Source organism: Dysidea avara, chromosome 7 (genome assembly GCF_963678975.1).
Source record: "Dysidea avara chromosome 7, odDysAvar1.4, whole genome shotgun sequence".
Taxonomy (NCBI): Eukaryota; Metazoa; Porifera; class Demospongiae; order Dictyoceratida; family Dysideidae; genus Dysidea; species Dysidea avara.
Window position 1 is genome coordinate 37,564,703 of NC_089278.1, and position 21,266 is coordinate 37,585,968.

General features: G+C 37.5%; 1 protein-coding gene across 2 annotated transcripts; it reads left to right on the forward strand.

Annotated features, from left to right (window-relative positions):
- The first annotated feature begins 4,943 nt into the window (after nucleotides 1–4,943).
- On the forward strand, nucleotides 4,944–13,301 carry LOC136260863 (uncharacterized). 2 transcript variants are annotated; one of them, XM_066054757.1, is made up of 5 exons: nucleotides 4,944–5,157; nucleotides 11,153–11,616; nucleotides 11,755–12,518; nucleotides 12,576–12,799; nucleotides 12,857–13,301. In XM_066054757.1, the coding sequence occupies exons 1-5, from the start codon at nucleotides 5,014–5,016 to the stop codon at nucleotides 13,151–13,153; spliced, it is 1,893 nt and encodes a 630-aa protein (XP_065910829.1). In that variant the 5' UTR covers nucleotides 4,944–5,013; the 3' UTR covers nucleotides 13,154–13,301. The 2 variants fall into 2 exon arrangements, with proteins under 2 accessions (XP_065910829.1, XP_065910830.1); XM_066054758.1 differs by lacking the exon at nucleotides 4,944–5,157 and adding an exon at nucleotides 8,270–9,000.
- The last annotated feature ends 7,965 nt before the right edge of the window (nucleotides 13,302–21,266 follow it).

A 21,266-nucleotide genomic window follows, 5' to 3' on the forward strand; every position in this document is an offset into this window, starting at 1 on the left:
TTGATTCAGAAAGCACTCCATTCTGTAAAATAAACCCCATCCAGAATTCAACTCAGTAATCAGGCTGAGATATCTGACAATAGTCCACTACTCTGTTAATGAATCATTGATGTTCACACAATATAGCCTCCTTGAGGTATCTGAATGTTTGCTCCTCACACACTGCACAAAATTCCTTTAGATTCTACTTAGACTGAGTTTATTCAGCTTGTCACCATACTTGTTTCCTTTGTAGTGTAGCTATACACATACTGATTTATGCCGATTAGAAAGGCTGGGCCTCAGACTGTACATTCTAAAGTCAAGTAAGTAAAAATAACTCACATACTAGTAAAAAAAAGTCATGCATTAAGTTCCCTACTTGATATATCCGAAGATGAAATCACTGAGTCAGCTATTCCCACAATTAGTACTTCGTTACTAATGACAACCAACAAGAACCCACAATCAATCCTTAAATTCGTTTTATCTTTCTTGGGGTACGTTTGATTACCTGCTGGAAGTGCCACTGATAACTTGTACAGCAATGGTAAGCTGCAAGCTTCAATCTGAGAAAGCATTCCGTTCCGCAGTTTAGTCCATCATTCTGTTCCGTTCCGTTCCGTTCCGTAGAATAGTGCCCACCCATTTTATACAAATGTATGGTAGGATCCGCAATCCGAAAAATCAACTTTCACAAATCCATCCCCCTATACCATTGTGGGATGTTCATTGTACCATGAAACCGGAGGCACGGTTGTTGTCTTCAAAGAACTATCTATTTTAGTATTTCGTGAGATGTAAAAATTATTTTTAAAATTTCAGGCTCCACACAAAGAATAGGATAGAACTTGCTGCTTAGCTAGATATTATCTAGAGTTAACGTAGTTAAAAAGTACGCACAGTAATAAGCAAATGATTCACTGGGTTCCCGGCACAGGGTTGCTTTCTCTCAAAAACCAGAAAACGAAACACGAATTTTCGAATTCAAACTGCCCTACCAGCCAAGACAAGAAAAGCCAACTCTTCCTCATAGTGATGTGATAAGGTTGGATGCATAGTCTGTCTATGCTGTTAGTTTGGAAAGGATCTGAGACTTCTCACCATCTGGGTGAAAAACGTCAAAATTTTCGTGCGTCATTTCAAGGGATTCTCTCAATGGTACCAAAGTGCTTTCCGGTACTTCTGATGCCACACTGGTCACTTAATTTTGTTTAGAATGATGATAAATGATGGATCAAAACGTTTGGCAGTAGTAGTAGTTGGTGTTTCTGTGATTTCATATGATGCAGTGTACCAGCAGCTCACCAGGAGCCGGCTCCACCCAGCTCGAATAAAAAATGAAAGATTTGTACATTTTTCGGTTTGTTTTGGGATGTTTTGCAGCATAATGGTGATGTAGGGTGATCTAGTGAAGATTTGAAGCTGCTGTAGAGCGTTAGAGGTGAAGTCAAATTTGGACGATTTTGCTGCCTCCGTTGATGCATAGCTTAGAGCGAGGCGTGGAAGCTGTGGATGAAATAATAATTGACAACCGCTATTACCAAACGTTCAGGGACATCTTTTGCCATAGTTTTAGTCTATAATTGATGATTGTTGTGGCTGCAGAAGCGCTGGAAATGGGTAGAATTCGCAACACAATTCTTTGATGCTGCAAAAAAATTTGACGCTCGTCACCCAGATGGTGAGAAGTCTCAGATCTTTTCCAAACTAACAGCATAGACAGACTATGCACCCAACCGTATCGAAACACTATGAGGAAGAGTTGGCTTCTCTTGCCCTGGGTGGTAGGGCAGTTTGAATTCGAAACTTCGTATTTCTTTGTCTGTTTTTTCAAAGAAAGCAGCCCTATGCCGGGCACCCAGCAAATCATTTACTTATTTCTGTGCGTAGTTTTCAACTACAATAACTCTGGATACGATTTGGCTAAGTAGCAAGTTTCATCCGGTCCTTTGTGTTGAGCACGAAATTTTAAAAATAAATCTTGCATCTTGTGAGATACTGAAAATGATATTTCTGTGAAGACAACAATCGTGCCTCCGGTTTCATGGTAGATCAAGCAATGGGATACTACAATGAACATCCCACAATGATAGGGGGATCGATTTGTAGAAGTTGATTTTTCGGATTGCGGACCCTATGTATGGGCAATGAAAAGATGGAAAGAGCAAGGGGAATAGCTAATCTTATCCAAGAATTACTAAAAGGGGTTCAAAATTATACTATTGGAGTAAGTCTTATACCTTAGAAGTTGCTAAATCCGAAATACTCTAATAGAACAGTCAACTACTCTAATAGAACATCCAACATTAAAACTATAATTTTCAAGAAGTTACCAGAGTGTAAGCTGAAATTAAACCTATTCTTCTAGACCTGTGCACTGCTAACCTCACCATTGTACCAATCATCCTGCCATATACCAATCACTTCAGGTAAAAGATTTATACCTTTAATGTACTATAAATTGTATAAAACATCATTAATTGAAAATCTATTCTGAAAATAACCTTCTCTGTTAAATAGTTTAAGTTTTTTAGGCTCTGCTCCCCTGTAAAATTTAGACTTCTGCAAGCAGGATCCTAACACACCATTTAGTGTGGTAGGACAAAATGAGTGAGCAATATAGTGTAATGGCACAGCACAACAATTGATAAAACTTACGTTCATCTCTCAGGGAAAGATTTACAGAGGTAACATGAGCCCTCTTCAAAACTTGTTTAAAAGATCGATATACTCTAATAGAGGTATATACTCTAATAGAGCAGTCAGGTATACTCTAATAGAACATGCATGTAAATATCCATGTCCATATGAAGTTTTTCAGACATTCCAACATTAAATGCAAAACTTAGCATGACCTTATACTGCTATAGCTTTGGTGTGCAGTGTTTAAAGATATAGAGCTCCAGTAATTTATCACTTGTGTTATGCAAAATGAATTCATGCTATGCATATTTGTGTAGTTATATTGTTTTGATTGTCATTTGTATCAGTGGATTCATGACTCCTATACCACAGTGAGATATCAGTGTGTGAAAATTAACAACTCTTTGTCTCACCTTCTCCCAGTTCTATCCGGAATCCCACAGGGAAGTATACTTGGCCCACTTCTATTTCTCATATATGTTAATGATATTCCGGACATCATTAAATTTTGTCTATTGTTCCTATTTGCAGACGACACCAAATGCATCAAAACTAATTCCTCACCACTAGATTCACTTAAACTTCAAGAAGACTTAAATAATTTAAACTTTTGGAGTACCCACTGGAATCTTCTATTCGGTCTATCAAAAATCTTTCTGCTATCTTTTAAAAGGAAATCTCCAACATCTTACAATATCGGCACCTCCCAGATTTCTTGTGTTGATACATACAAAGATCTAGGAATTATGTTATCAAGCGACCTGTCATGGGATGCTCACTATAACCACATTATCTCCAAATCCTATCAGGTACTTGGACTTCTAAGAAGATCTTTCTCCCTACAAAATTATGTTCAAGCCAAATCTCGACTATATACCTCTCTTGTTAGATCCCAGTTTTTCTACTGCTCGGTCATCTGGAAACCCCACCTAATTAAGCACATTCAGCAACTCGAATGTGTTCAGAGGCGTGCAACTAAATACATTCTAAATGATTACTCTACTGACTACAAGTCTCGTCTTAATAATTTCCATATGCTACCCCTGATGTACATTCTTGATGTAAATGATGTGATGTTCTTTCTTAAAAATCTCCACAACCCCACAATGGATTTGACATCAATAATTTCATTAAATTTGCAACTGGTCACACACGTCTAGCTTCTGGAAACAAGCTACTCCAAACAAGATCACCTGACAATTCCACTAGTAACTTTTATTTTAACCGGCTTCCTCGCATCTGGAATGCCCTTCCCGTTATCAACTATACCAGGACAACCCACTCAAGATAAAGGCCAAACTTTTAGATTATCTGTGGAATCATTTCACTGCCAATTTCACCTCCAACAACACCTGCTCTTTTTCATTTCTATGTCCATGCTCAAAGTGTTCAAAGATCCCTCACCAACCTAACTTCAACTCCCTTTAACTGTTAATTTCCCCTCCTTTTAAGTAATCTTAGACTTAGTCTAGTAAGTAAACTTTGTAGCTAATCACTACTACAATTTAGCTTCCGGCCACTGACACAGGATGTCAGTGGACCATCAGTGTGCTGCCATATGTCCCAATTCTATCATACCAACATCTGCAACTTGTATGTATGTAGGTATATGTACACTGTAAAGTTAATTATTATTATTATTATTATTATTATATAACCATCACTTACAGATTACTATATGTGTCTCTATGTGTTAAGCTAGCTGTCTGTTTTCACTAGGTGACTTTATCTAGTACTACCTTTATCCCAGGGGCACATAATGCATCATAATTAATGTACTTTTTGCATAAAATATAGTAATTTGCTGAGTTTTGATTTATTAAAATATTGAAAGTCTCTCAGCGGCTGGGGGCTGCGCCCCCAGACCCCTGCTTCTAGTAACTCAATGCTGGTGCTGGAACCCCCCTTCAAAAAATCCTGGCTACGCCCCTGTAAAGTCATAACTTTTTACACCATAATGTTATGGCAATGCAATTTTCAGCTCTTAGTAAGCATTCAATTGATAGTGTGCATGCCCTGTTTTCGCAGGCCTAGCTATTTGTAAGTTCAAGTTCATCATTCCATTAATGGTTTCTCTCGATCTCGTGCTGTGGCGAGTTATTCCAACCCAGTTATTCTGGCTGCTTAGGGACTGTTTTGGAATAGAACGTATCAAAGAGATCATACGAAGCTACGCCCTATATATAGATGCATGCACATCACCATGCAGGTCGTAAAAAAAAGTAAATAAAAACATCACCATATGTTGTACGTTTCCGTTTCCGCTGCTGTCCCACGATAGCTATATATTACTGGTTTGACCTTTTGTCTCACCTTTTGTTATGCTGCATATAAGCTGTGTCACACCAATCAACCATGCAGTAGCTAAAGCTAGCTATCGTCATTCATATGATGCTTTGTAGATTCCATTTCCTTCGGGGCGTTCTTCCCCTTTGGCTAGTAGTGCACTTGGTGCTCAGTGAAGAGTCAGCTTTCAAAGATAAGACCAAAGATTTGATTGAAGCACTCAGAATCAGGATAGAGGCAGGCCTGGTAAGCTATTTGGAATAACTGTAGTGATCATACATCATGTCATGTAGTGGTTGTGTTATAGTTTATTTCTTCTTTTGATTGTTTTACTTTTCAACAACAGCGCGGTGAACAATGGCAAAGTGGATAGCTAGCACCCTAATTACCACCGGCAAGTCTCAACACTCAGCTGGAGCATAGCGGATCCTTTAGCTACGATCTATGGCTGGAGATAGTTGCCAGAGGAAAAATTAGCTAATGCAGAAAAGCTGTGAGAGAGGTTCTGACGCTTGATAGTAGATAGCTAGCTCGCTACCTAGGGAAAAATGAGTTGCAAGATTTTTGCAAGACTGCAAGTGACTTGCAAGAAAAGGGACATTTTACGTGCGGCAAGAATCTTGCACTTTTTAAAAACTTTATTTAACTGATGTCATTTTTTAAAAATCATATCTTGCACTTACAAGTTTCTTGCAGGAATCGTGCATTGCGAGAATATTGCAAGTTACTTGCAAGTTAGACTTGCATTGCTTGCAAGAATCTTGCAAGAAAAGGGACATTTTCCGTGCAAGAATCTTGCTTGAAGACTTGCAAGTCTTGCACATGATTTCTCCCTGGGATATAGCTAGGGCCCCCTTGTATGAGAGTAGACTGCATGCAAGGGTGATTTTTTTTGTGATGCAACACTCCGATTCCCGCTCGTTTAATTGTAGCTATAGCTGTACAGGCAGTTGGTCTTCGAGTTGGTTTCCTCAGAATCGTCCTGCCAACTGTTTTTGCCCGGTGGTAGCATAAGGTACCGCCGGAATAGCGACCAAGTTTCGTGCCTAACATTATATCTTCGTGCTTTCACTGTTAGAATCGTCTGATCCTCAGTCCTCTAGATCACGTGATAAAATTTTCATTCGCGAATGTCGATAAAAGTGCACCACCTCTTTAATAAGGCCACCTCGTTGTAGTGGCCACCTCTAGTACAGAGCTCTCGATCTGTAGCCTTTGCCAGGAGTGAGATCAACAAAGTTTTGCCATCCATCCCGTGCAACCTGATGGAGAGAACAACCACAACATACGTGCATAAAATGTGCCCTTATAGGCTGATAATTAATGTGTGTAGGATATTAACTAGACATGTGACCAACAGCCACATTCCTACCTAATCGTACTCATCATGTGACCATCATGGGACTGTACTTATATGGTATAATGATCTGTCTGTACAATTAATTGCATGTTTTATACATCGTGATCAGTTATCTGCTAGGCTAACCAACTACCACCTGGGTCATACCGACCGGCCCAGGTTCCTACAATGTGTAGTTGTGTACCTATGCTTTCTATCTATTCCACCTGTTTAATGCAGGCTTAGTTGCTCTTAATTGTATCTGTACATACATTCTACCACCATTTGCTATGCCACACACTAACTATGAAGATGATATGCTGGCAGGTGCTGGAGCACAGTTGATCTACTAGATGTGGCAGATGGGTATGCAAAGATAGGACAACAGAGATATTCAGTGTTTGTACGGATGGAGGACCAGTGGTAGATAATGAATAGGGTCACCTCTCAGGCCAAAACCTTTGGTCTCAATAACAAGGTGGCTTTATTGACGAGGTTGTAAAAATTAGTGTACCATGCTGAGAAACAGTACTAGCATAATTCTTAGAGGTGTGATTCTCACGATTGAGGTGCAATCCCACGCTCTCACACCCAAGGTATTGAATCTCCCGCCTACAAGCAATGTAGCTAACTTCCACAAAAATGTTCAATATTAGAACCAAAAGTCTGTAAATCTTTTGATATTTATGTAGTTGTACACAGTTTGTGTCACATGATCATTCTCATTTGACTCCTGGTATTTAAACAAGAAAATGGTGCTGGATCAGACATGTGTGTGGGATTAATAATCTATGGATCAGAGCACTGGATTCAGACATGGCTGGGGACAACAAAGTGATATGTACAATAAAAGAGTAACAGAATGTTTTGACTACCTGGCACCTACAAGGGTTATTTGAGTTGTGCTTGAGGGTTATGCTGGGCAACGTGTCATAAAATGATCACGTGATGCTATGGATACACTGCAAGACAAAAATAGAGAACAAGTGACTACATGTGGCCGAATACTAAAAGATAGTGACATTCCAGTGCCTTCAAAGATAACAGATACCAGAATTCAATGGATACGTCAGTGTGCTCAACTAATTCTACCAAAGCACATTTCATTATATACTAGACAGATGCTAGCTACATAACAACATCATGGGGCGAGCCTAGCTGAATGAGTTGAATTGCATAGAATTGTGCATAGTTGAAGATTAGCTAAATGTATGCTGTGTTGTGTTTCGGTATTTTGTAGGTGGAGAAGAATAAGCAATATTGTGCAAATTGAAAAGATGATTCACTAATAGCTAAGGTAAAATATCTATAGCAGGTATTTCTGACGCACTTCTCATTGAATTATTTCACTGTAAAAAATAAAGTGTGTCAATATTTCACAATATACACAACAATTGGAATACTTGGTGTGTGTATTGTGACATTTTGGTGGGCAGGACACACTTCATTTTTACAGTGTTGTGACGAACCCATATGTGTACGTGATTTTAGCAATGACATTTGGTTGATTAAATTGTGGAAATTGTGCAGTGTTAGTGGCACTGGTGTCATGATCTCTTTGAGTACCACTACTGTTTGACATCACTCAGTTCTACCTTGAGATTCCAGTTGGGGATTAACTTTGTAAACTATTCTTCACTGTTGTAAGATAAATTGAAGTTGCTTTGTAGATAAGTGATCTCTCCTGTGACTGCCATGCTGTTCTTAATTCTGTTTGTTCAGGCATTCTGTTTGCTGTCTGTTATGTCTGTCGTGTTCCCTTCTTCTTGCATGCACTTCTCAATTCCACTTCTTCTGGTGTTTCTCTTTTCATTCACAATCTATTAAGTTCTCTGCAATGCCTATGGAGCAATTCATCTCTATCATTTGTGTCACGCATTTGGATGATGCACAAAAAACAATAAAAAATAAGGAACATGTACGTATGTACCACTCTCATATGGAGTGTCAGTAAAACATGCTGGTTATTGCTTGTGTTATGAACATACATACCAGCTTTTTTATGAAATCATTTGTAAGTTATCCATGTTTTCCTGTGAACAAGACGTATGTACTATCAACTTGCTACTGTGGGGTAGATTCGCTCCTATAATATCTAGGTCAATGTAGTCTTCCTGCTCTGGTTGATGTCATTTTAGCCTTTTCATGTTACTTCCCTACCTTTTCTCTGGAATTCTCTGCTTTTCTTGTCTCTTATTCTTTTCCTTCACAATCTATTTTCATCCTTCCTTCTTTCTTTGTCTTAAAGTGCACCTTTCCTTTTCTTCAAGCTTTCATCACTTGGAAGTATAGTCTTGCTTTGGGAACTAACCTTTGGTGGACAGCAGAAGTACTGGATTAGTTGCTGGACAATTAAGAAACTCTCTTAAGGGTCAGGAGAAATTGTTAAAGGTAGATGTGATGATGTCTTGTGATGTTGTAGTCTGATTTCCCATGGCTGGTATCAAGATAACAGTATTTGATTACTGTTGCAACTACTTTTCAGAGTTTGTTGGCAATTGTTGTGCAGAAGCAGCTGGCCATGGTAATTGCAGCTCAGATGCTGTTGCTCCAGGAATTGTTCATCATGTTATGAGACTGACTCATCAATTGCCACTTGGTCAGTGTGTTCAATCAGAACAGGACTGATGGGAATAACTCCTGGAAAAGAGTCAAAATAGTGATTCACAGTCTTGTTCTGGAGGGATGGGAACATTTACCTCTGGATGACTGAGTCTCATCCCCCTGATGTAGTCAACATCTATGTACAAGTTAGTGTTGTTTCAGTTAACTGTAACTAAAACTAAAAGTACTTTTAGTAAGGTGAATATAACTAAAAACAAATGTATATAATCACTGAAACTATAACTAAAATCAAATCTATATTATTACTAAAACTAAAACTATAACTAAAACAAACATATATAATCACTAAAACTATAACTAACTAAAATCAAATCTATATTATTACTAAAACTAATACTGCTTACAATATAGCAAGTTGATCTTATTACTAAAACTGTAACTGCTTGCTAAATGTATTTGATACTACTTCTAAAACTATAATATCTATATCATATAGTTACGTACATACTATTAAATATATAACTAATAAAAACTGTTTGACCAAAATTCACGAACTCAGTAATGTAGGTACTAGGTAGTAGTGATGTAGGTAGTAGGTAGTAGTAGTATTTTCTACAAGTGGGGAATCGACATCTGGCAAATGCAACAGACTTACTAATAGTAACTTGGAAAGGGAAGTTCTACTAAGAAAGAATAAGGAATACCTGTGACAGAGATTGCATCAAATGCACTGTATTAAGTGTTGTATTAATCCATATTATAAAAAAATTGACAGGTCTTGTAATACAAAGATTTTGTATTACTAAGCTGGAAAAATGGTACTGAAATTATAACAAGAGTTCATTCACATAAAATATTCACTTGGTGCTTACTATTAAAGCTAAACAAGGTTTTCTTATGCACAACTAAAACTATAACTAAAAGGTTTTCAGATACATAACTAAAACTGTGTCTAAAACTAAAAGGTTTTCAAGTTTTTAACTGTAACTAGAACTAGAACTAAAACATTTTCATGTGCATAGCTAAAACTATAACTAAAACTAAAAGGTTTTCATGTTTTTAACTGTAACTATACCTAAAACTAAAACAACAAAGAGTGAATAACCATAACTAAATCAATAACTAAAAAGAATTAAGAAAGATTACTAAAACTAAAATTATTGATGAAACTACAACTATAACTAAAACTAAAACTAAAACTCCATACTAAAACAACACTAGTACAAGTCACATCCTTCTTCATATTGTCCCCTAAATAACACATCTTGTAAATTCATTGGTTTTTTTATATGAATGGTGGTAATTAGGAAAATAATTGTTATTAATTGCCAATTTACATATTTTCCCACAGAACTATGTTGTAATACCATCATTCGTATCTCTTGTTTCACTAAATTGCTTGAATCCCTATTTCATTTTTAAATACAGCAGTAAAAATGGGGAAGGAGAAAGGGGGTGCCCCGAATGACCCTTCTAATGATGGATTACCCATTGATAGCTGGGTGGTAGCTAACTAAAACATCAGTTTAAAATCAATAGCTGCAGTATATGTAGACCACATGGGTACACATGTATACACTATTTGTAAGAGACAAAAGTGCATATGGACACATGTATAGTATGAATACATTACAAAAATTCAGTTATGGCTTCTAAAAATTTATTAAAGTGTCCCAGTTCAAATTGGCAGTGTTGTAGACAAGTGGAATGGGTGATGTTGTTCAACTATAGTAGGACTACTGTGGCTTATAACTGTCCGGCTTTAAAAACTTGTCCTATGAGCTAGCTTTGCTGTCATCTTGGTTTTTCCTTGTTGCACTCTGCCATCATGTCATAAGGGGTTCTCTGGTAATCCCTTTAAGGGTCAAGTTCCATCCACAGTTGACCTAGCAGTGAGGGTAGGACATCCTGGAACTGTCTACTAGCCCCACTTTTTCTCAATTCTTTGTTCTGAAGGTCCTATTTTATAGCTCTAGATCTGTAGGTGCAGTCTAAACCACACAAAGTAGAGTATGGTACATGAAGGGCTAGTTCTTCTTTCTTTTAAAAGCTTTTTTTTAATATTAATTTTAAATTCGTTCATTAGTACAGTAATATTAGATGTTTTATCAGACTAGTATTTTACCACACACACAATTATCTATGTGTTCAGTAGCGATCTATACAAATTATAGTAGTGACGTATCTACATGTTTAATATCCCTGCTGGTATAACCTCTGCAATGTCATCTTATTGCTCACCAAATAATTGATGTGCTACAAGGTTACATGTACATTTAGGCTACTTTTAGCTTTGTTCTTATATTGGTGTATTGTAGCAATTTCTTTTATTTGTAGGAGAAAAAAGATGCTAAATTTATTCCAGGCGTACAATGGGAGAGGCAGCAGGGTCTATATCGATCACATATTAGGTTCAATTTTGTTGGTAATCCAGAGTCAGAACTGCTACGTGATAATCTGAAAATCTATGACAATAATATTTTTATGTCACTGTGGTTAGTCATAATGCAACTGGAAGCAGCATCCATACCTGGGGGACCGGACATTGGAGACAGGCAGCTGTTGCTTGCACTGGAAGGCCTAAACAAGTTTCATGATCACAATAAAAGAATGGGATCTTCCATAGTGACATTTTGGCCAGAGTTTTATAACGGATCGGTTGAATTTTGGACCACCCATTGTACCAATGTTAGAAATATAGCTGATAGTGAAGAAACTGCTTCTAATGTGTTGACTTGGTTGATGAAAGATGTTGGGTTAGTTAATCAGTCTAAAGTTTTGCAGGAGTTTACAAGTTCAGTGTAAGTGCTCATGTAATGTTAGCTTGTGGAAGTTTTAAGAAATGTGTATAATGGTGGTGATTGATTATAGTCCATATGTCATACTTCACTAAACATGTATGTTTAGAAATTGTTGTAATTTTAATTCATTTTACACAGGCAAGGATTGGTGCAATTCTTAGCCAGCCCACCTGATGCAGATAGCACACTAGGTTACATTGGACTTGGCTATGTTTTACAAAACTCAAAATACCAGAAATCTTACTTAAAGTGGCTACAAGACAATGAATTCATTGGAGATGGTATACAAGCACTTAGCAACTACAGTTATCAGCCTTTTACCAATGATCTTGATCAAAACCTTACTGATTCAAGGATGTATATTTATCTTAGACATTATCTAAACAAAAAGAAAAGCGATGGGCATACCACTCTAAAATTACCATCAACTTGGATTACCAGTTTTACAGAAAATGTAATGACATTCAGTAAGCATATGTATATGCCCTCCAATGTCAATAACGTTGTTGTACCTGTGGCAGCTAATGTACTGTACGGGCTCACAGCCGCTGCGCTGTCTAACTGGACTCTGCCAGAAGATTGGTTTGACTCACAATTGTATTTAGACACAGTGGACTACATTGAATATGAAATAACTCACAATTTTTCTAGTAGACCTGATTTTTCCAATCTGTACTATTATTCCAAGATTGTTACCTACTGGTTTGTTGCGCGTACCACTCAGCTTCTAAAAGCAACTGACCAGAAACTGCCTTACACAGAACTGAATACAGCTCTAACTAAGCTTGAACCAGTTTTGAGAAACAATATTACTGAAGAGATCTTGCAACAAGCTAATCATGATGAAAATGGTCTTGCATATTATGATGGCTATATAGGAAATAATGATGTAGACATTTCTGGTACGCAACTATAAACGTGTGATTGTGTATATTGACTTATCTGTTGTATGCTTCTAGGTATGCCTGTGAATCGCACCGAGGATCGAATTTTCTCAACTTCTATGGCAGCTAATGCACTTCTCTATATTTGGAGAGATGGTTTCAAGCTGAGTCCAGATACTCAACCTGCTGTACGCACCATTATCCAGCAGCTATGTGGTTGGCTGGTAAACAATACGCTATCTGGAAAGTACAAACTTTACAATGGTTTCTTCTCACTTTCAAGAAGAAATGAGTACGAGGTCAGTTAAACATCTCTTATAAGGTGTATTAATTAAATCATTGTGTACTGTTACTAGGACAATCCTTACTATTACCCTGCAAACTATCGACGTTTTCTTAATGGCTCAACTATACCTTCTGACATACATCCCACTTTTGAGAATGGTTTTTATAGTGGTATTGGCATGATGGGAGTGGTGGATGAACAATGGTATGAAGACGAGCTAAAGAAGGAACATTTTGGTAGACCAACACCAGTAGATTTCCATGGCTACAACTCATACAAATACCCAAATACATTTTGGAGCTCAGACGAATTCACATATACTTCTGTGATGTTAACACTTACACAGTGCCAGTACCTGTTTGACTAACAGCATTTCTGTTTCCAAAGATTTTTTGTAGCTTTGAGTTGCTTTTTGTATACAACTTGAACAGGTAATTTGTACATGTAGCTAACTCCATGTGTAATTATTTAATGCCTGCATGTATGACACCTAAGGTTTTCAGCCACTTCCTCAATTTTGATGTGGGTGGGTGGTCATTTTTTCACAGTATTGAATGAACCACAGCACCATCATGCAGGTTATCTGTCACTACAAGGATTATCAAAAGCCATTTTAAAGCTTATGCTTACACTTTACCACTTACAAAGAATGTCTTCTTAGCTGAAAATGACTGCTACTTTCTCTAAACATCTGAACTCCAGCACAGGTGATCAATTATAGCAGTAATGAATCTAGATGCAGTAATTAGAAGGTGATACAGGCGGACAAAGAATCAAATTTAATTATATTTGTCTGGCCTAATTAACATGAAAATTTATGAAAACCTATTTCTACTTGGTAGCAATATTCTAGCCTTGCCTTCAAGTGTTCACCAAAAATCTCCAACTGGAAACTTCATACACTGTTTAGCTAGCTATTGGCTAGTTAATTTACATTAGTATTTCTCAAGGGAGCAAACAACTTTGCAAACAACACTCATGATCAGTTTCAAACATTCAAATTTTGCTGAAAACTACCAGAAAATGAGCAGGGGGTGCACCTATACCTCTACAGCAAGTTCAAGTACAGTGCATGGGTGTACTTCCCACAAGCTGCATGGCAATAGTTGCCACGAATATCAAAGTGTCAGCTACATGGTTCTACATGGTTCTACAGTGACACAGTCAGTGACGCATACAAGTACAGCTGCAGAATGCTCACATGTATTTAAATACACTGCAATTTTACAATCTCTACCATACAACTTCATCATAACCCATGCAATGTCCTAGCTAGATGCCTGAACAATTAACTACTACAGCTCAGTGTCCAGTGACTCAGTCCAACAGTTGTAAGACCTGACCCTGTAGCTAGTTGATTGATTTGTAAATGGGATAGGCAGCTTGTTGCTGATAGAAGAGTATCCCAGGGAGTTGAAACATCACATGTACAGTTCCAGCACTACTACGTAAATAAGTAAACTGAGTAGAGAGTCTACTCATCTTCTGTTTGGAGCTCGATCATAGACCTGTGAAGTAGCCTGATAAACTGGTCAAACTAGTCTACTTTGAACTACCTGGCTTTTACGGAGCTGCGGAGGAATATAACATGAAACAACTACAACCCACAATCAGTATAATTAATCCATGGAATATATGTATCATGACGCCGACTCAGCCTGTCAGCTCTTTCATCTCTCTGGGATGTTGCAAACGATTAAGTTTCACCGATCACTTGTCCTCCTCCAGCATTGTAATTACCTCTTGTGTGAGTCATAGATCTATGGTGCAACAAACCATCACAATTATGCCGTGCCGGTCTGAGTAGTTAAGTGCATGCAGTTGTATAGCAGTTATCAAGGGCATTAAGGACATTTCTGTGTACTATTCTTCACTGTCTCAGAATGCAAGTACTTGTAATAGTGACACTTCATTGTCCCCTTCATCATATGAGTTTTCCTCCATGAGAGAGAAAACCATCAATATTATGAAATGATGAAAGTACATAAATTACAGAAAGTATGATAGTCCTTGGTCACATGTGACGACGTCCTAAGGAAGAACTTGCATGGGCATGGCAAGGGTGTGAATATAAAAATATAAAAAAGAAGCTATGTAAATTTATACTAGCCACATCCAGCCACTCTTTATTCCTAGCCAAAAATATCCTCTTAGAGGCTAGAATACTTTGGTAGGCAGCATCATCTAAACATTTCCTCACAGTTACAGTAGATTTAGGGATAGTTTAGTAGGGTTGAAAAATTTGATGAAATTAAGGTAACTTCCAATGGAGGCTGGTTGGTATTGGCCAAGTGTTGAAATTTCAATAGTTTCATGATATTTAATCTGTCTGCCAATAATTGTAAATATTCAACTTCTGATTGCTTTCTATTCCGTGCTGATTCTAAATGATGGACAGAGTCTAGTGGACAGGTCATAGCAACAGAATGGGCTTGTGAATTGTACACAACAATATCAGGGCAATATGGAGTTATCAGAATCGAAGTTGGAATGGTAGCTTGAGGTGCTTCACAGGTTCGGTGGTTATGTAAGTCAGCAAACACTTGAATCATATAGATGGACAGTCAGTAAAAGCCTAAGTAAGTATAGTGGCTAGAGCAGAAAGCACCTGGTTATGACGATAAGTGTAACGCTGCTGATTCAAGACATGTGCTGTTGTAGGTCGGGAGGACTCACATAATAAACATTTTACATCACATTGTATTGACCACCTTCCAGTGTTGGGAGTAACGCGTTACGTAATATTATTACTTTTGTGGTAACAAAGTAATATAACGAAATACGCTATAAAAACATGTAATATAACGCAAGCTACTTTACTTACAAATGTAACGCGTTACCTAAGTAATATAGTTACTGTAACGAGTCTAATATTACGTAATATTATTACTACAAGTAACGAAGTTACTAATCTCGTTAGTTATCCCTTAGTAACACCTAGCCACAACAAAGTAACGAGGCCTACTGAATGAAGCTTATTCACCAGCTTCTTAACCAAAATTTGCATATTGTCCAACAACGCAATCATGTCACGTGATAAGGTGGTAGTTTCACACGTGACAGCTTAAGGCTGCGGACACAAAGTAATATAATATGCAATATTATTACAGTTACTTTATTTTATGGGTAATATATAACTGTAACTAAATAGTTCAGTTGCAAGTAATAGACTATGTAATATGTAACTAGTTACTTTTACAAAGTAACTTGCCCAACACTGCCACCTTCGCAGATTTATGGCAGTGGGGAGTGTATCAGAAGTGGCTCGTAAGAGAAATGATAATTGGCCAGACCAGCCAGTAGCTTATTGCAAGTCTTGCAGGAGCTTCCTCTTTTGTATTAAAACGCCAATAGCCATTTCGTTCTGAATCCCCAGATTCTGGGAATTTGAAGGATTGCAAACAAGCCATGAACAAGGTCATGTGTTTCTTGTCCTTGCAAATGTGCCTATACATGATTTTTATTTGTGACAGGCAGTGAAACACAAAACCTAATATTTTTACTCTGTTTGTGCAACCCCAGCCTTCTTGTTGGTGGAATTATACAAGTTTGGCAGGAATTAGTAAAATGCGGAATACGGAATAACGAAATAAGCAAAACTTATATTTTGCAGATTTTTATAAAATGAAAAAATAAACACAAAAGAATACAAAGACTAGCTAATTACAAACTACCACACTAATTACAATAAACTAAACTACTTACAAGCTACACTGTGACCTACTTAACTACATTACAAAACATAAACAAAATCTATCGTGTCCTCTGAGCAAAGTGCATAGTATCTGAGGACCATTTTGGCATTGTATTTCCATAAAGTCACTGATAACCTTTGCAACAATTGCCTCCTAGCCAACTTCTGAGACAAACCATTTTTAACTGTAGTGTGGTCAGCAATTTTAAAAAGAGTGGACAAAGCAAAAGGAGACCAAACACCGAATGATTCACACACTAGAGGGATACTGTGAAAAGTCACCTCCATCATTGGTAACAGAATGTAAATAGTGATTGTCCTTAGCTTCCTCACTGGCAGCAGCAGCAGCCACCCCAGCCTGAGAAGCAGCAGAGGATATAAAAGCAGGCTGAGTTGTGTACCTGACAGAGAGGTCAAAGTATGCTGGACGACCCAATGAGAAATCTGGGTGATAAATGTCCCTAGGACGAGACCAGTCAGAAGAGGCAATACCTTGCTCCTGAAGAACATCAGGATGGTCCGTTGGAGTAGAGCATGACGTACAACAGTAACCAAAGCATCATGGCATTGGATACGCAATGGGCCATGTGAGCAACCTAGGAGGTGGTCACCGAATTGATCAATCACAGACAAGCATGTACAAAGCGGTGATAAGGGAAAAAGCGGAACACCCAACCATATGCGAAGAGCGATAATGAAATCATGCGAAGACAAAGCCAAACCCAAAGAAGGCTGTGGAATTGCCTTCAGCCAGCCACTACTAGTCCAGAAGAATGAGAGACAGCAAGCAGGCGTGCTTGACCACGAATGTTTGAGGTATTAAAGATCTGTGAAAATAGCTGATTATCAAGAGAAGCCTGTAGTTCACATTGGGAGGATACACTGGTTGTAGGAATCGCCGGGCCGATAAATTATCAAAATAAGAGCGGAGAGCACTGTCTTCTCCCAGCATGGACAAAGTAGCATCAAAAGTTTCTATTAAGCGGGACACCAAAACTTGGGCTGAATGAACCCAGAAAATAAGGGTGAGAAGAATGCTGTGCGTCACATAACCCCAAACCTACCATACAAAAAGGTAAAGTAGCTTGAAACTAAGTGCTATCAGAAATACTACAGCACATAATCCTGCTAAGGCAATTGCGTAGGTTAGAGTCAAGCAGATTGTACAAATATTTAATGCTCTATAGCAATCGTACTTTATTTACACCTTGCAACAGCTCTACATGGCATGCCACAGCAGCTGGGCGAGCATTAAATGGAACGAGCACACAACCAATCACCCTAGAACGGTCTACCTTCGCTATACACCTTAGTTGATATAGCTACAAAACGCCAAGACCTAGTTCTATTCTTAGCTACCCTTCATGTGCATATGACCGAATTTATTAGTCACACTAGAGTTCAGTAGTGAAGTCCAGTGGTTGTGTGTCTTTAAATGGATTACAAAACTCTTCAGGTTTGAATCAAGAGTGTAGGTAAGTAAGTTTAGCAAAGGTAGATTGTTCTAGGGTGATTGGTTGTGTGCTTCGTCCCATTTAATGCTCGCCAGCTGCTATTCTATCCATCGCCGTGGTGCGCCATACAGAGCTGTTACAAGGTAAATAAAGTATAATTACTATATATAACTATTTGTACAATCGGCAAAAGATAAGTTTTGCTTATTTCGTTATTCCGTATTCCGCGTTTTACTAATTCCCAACTTTGGCTTTGTAATTTGGCTCATTTGTAGTACTTCAGGGCCCTAAAAAGATTTTCTGTCAAATATCTAACTACATCCATAAGTTTACTAAAACTGTGCTCTTCATAACTTTGCTGTCATTGCTCTAGTTGGCAAATTTCATTTTTTAAACTGTTTTCTCAGGAGTCACTGAGTCAGCTCAGTGTGAGCAAACTAATTGTATTTCAGAGCTCAGCTATGTTTCCCACCATTTAGATAGTTTTTAACTCAAGGTTGACCAGGCAAAACTCCATGGGTGGGGGGAGCTTGAGGGCAAGCCAACTTTTGCCATAATATGCTTTATACATTTTATAGATATATAGCTAATGCTGCAAGTCTTAAACAACTAGACAATTTTCTGTCACGGTGCCTCATAAAGTACTAAATCAATATGCTTGTAGGGTCTGGACATAAGTAGGTAACTGACTCATTCTTCATACCTTCAGCCACAAGGGAATAATAGTAAATCCTAACAAGTCTTTATCTTTGTTCACCATATGCAGCTTGAAGTTTGTTGTGCTCATCATACAGCTGCATTCATGACCTATGCTAACTAGTCAGCTTATTTCAGAGGTGATATGTGAGTCAAGAAAAAGTGGTTTAGTCATGTGAGACTGTAGGCACCATGACTTACAAAGATGTCTGGTACAAGTATAGAATGTATAATGAAATATAATTTTTGGATCCTGGGTAAACTGTTTATACCAATCTTTTTATCACATCTTTTTCACACTAGTCTGCTAAACACTCATAGTTATTGCATCCTGTTGCATTGACCTTTGTGGTCAATTTTTATGTAAATGTGACCATAAAGGTCAAATCTGTGATGATACCATAACATGCATATCAGAATTCCATGCTTTTGTGAAAAAGTGTATGATTGTTTGGGTGGTGTTGTCTGCAGTGACCTTTTGTGTGCAATTGCAACTACATTAGTGTTAATGGATTTAATGGACTCTAATGCATTGCTTTTAGTTATTGTGTTTACCTCAGCTGGTATTCTAATGTATAGTGCATTAGTCCAGTCATCTTATGGGTTGTGATAGTTAATACCTGAAATTATGCAACATCTGGTGTCCTTCAAAATGTATTGAAGATAAGGTAACAAAACATTCACTGGGGCCTATATAAACTGTACCACTTGTATTCTTAAATATAAGAATGAATGTAATATCACAATGATATATTACAAAGATTCACTGTGTTGTAATTAAAGCATTTGCATGGGAAAAGATCAAAGTGTTATTATTTCCATACAGCAGTGAAAGGAAAGTATAGCACTGCGTATAGAAAATACAGCAATGTTGATCACGTGCGTAATATTTTAAACCACCAGAAGTAGCCAAAACAATATTTATCTGTTTGTTTTATGACCAAACTTGTACTACAGACACCTACCAATTGTCTGGTGGAAGAACTGACATCTACAAAATGAACGCTCCAAACAAAGACAACCAGAAAGCACTTTAAACCTGTTAAAGTATTTTAAACCAGTTAAAAGCACTTTAAACACTTTAAACCAGTTAAAGCACTGCCACACTCATGCACTATAGCACTCTGATGTGGTCTCTAGCTAAATACAGTGCTCGGCTTTGCCTCATGCTATACTCGTCTCTTACCCATGGCCTCATGCTATTTTTTTTCATATTAACTCACAGCAGTGCTTTAACTAGTATAAGAAGAGTTTTTATCATTATAGTGACTTTGTTTTCAGCATGTAGAAAGTCTACCTAATTAGGAAAAGATTGTTACTACATTTATACAAGGCTAGAAATGTTTAGCAAACTTGATGATCACTTTTACATGCTGCACTGTGACATGCATCATTTATAGGAACTTTGATGAGTTGTAGTGTTATTAGTATATATGTATCAGATAATATTATTGGCATCAACTATCATTCCACCACTCAAGTTAATTATAAGTATCACTGCAACACTTTAAAGATAAGTACTGTGGAGCATAATGAAGAGCAAATTCCATAAAAAAAATTTCCTGCTTTTGCCACATTTCCATGACAATTTGGAGTGTAAACTGAAGTTATTGGGTGTACTTACACCATAACCTGTTATGCATCTTGCAGATATTTACAAAACAAAAAAAAACAATTTTCAGAAGTTTACATCTTGGTGCACTATTATATAACAATGTATAAGGAGAAATTTACATTTGTGTAGGGATCATAGCAATAAAACAAGGGAGGTCATCTACATCTGCAGCTATACTATTGCACATTTTACTTCAGTCATGTACAGAGTATAGCCATGACCAAAGTACGGATTAGGTATAGTTAGCATAGCTGCAGATATAGATGACTTTTATTTCTATGATCCTTACTCAAATATGTACACTTGTTTGTTTATTAATCATTTTATAACATGATTTATGGCACACATACTGCATTGAAGGATGGAGTGGTGTCAGCATTGAAATTGAATGACAGCTATGTTCTGACTAAGGAAATACAGACAATTCTTGCAATTATGGACAATTGTCATGATAGCTGGCCATCACGTGTTAACACGAATCAACACCTATGTGGTAGTGGAGAAAGAAATGGGACCAAAGGAGGATAAAGATAAGTCCATGATGCATGCACTGTAGCTGCTGCAATTGGTATAAAAGCACATCTCAAGTCGAAACAATGAATAGTGAAGAAATCAAGACCATAACATTATCCATAGTTGAGTTACACATAGTTAAATAGAAGTTTTGAAATTTTATAAAAGCTTGTTGATTTGCATTGGGATTCCTTTGAAGGCTTATTTTGAACTCAACTATGCCTAACCAATCCTGTAGTTAACTAATCCCCGCCGTGCTGGTGTGAAGAGAAAAACATGAGGCTGGTGTTTTGGGCAGGATAGCCCAAACCATCATAATCCCTACTATACGTTACTTTCATACTGTATGATACAGTTGTTGAAAATGCCTCTAGCCTTCCCTTGGAGTAATAACGTAAATGCCCACTCTCTATTTGCAAAAGCAAACAAATTAAATGGCACTTTAGGTCAAACTGATGGCTAATAACTTTGATCACTATAATATACAGTCGTACATGGCATTAACATT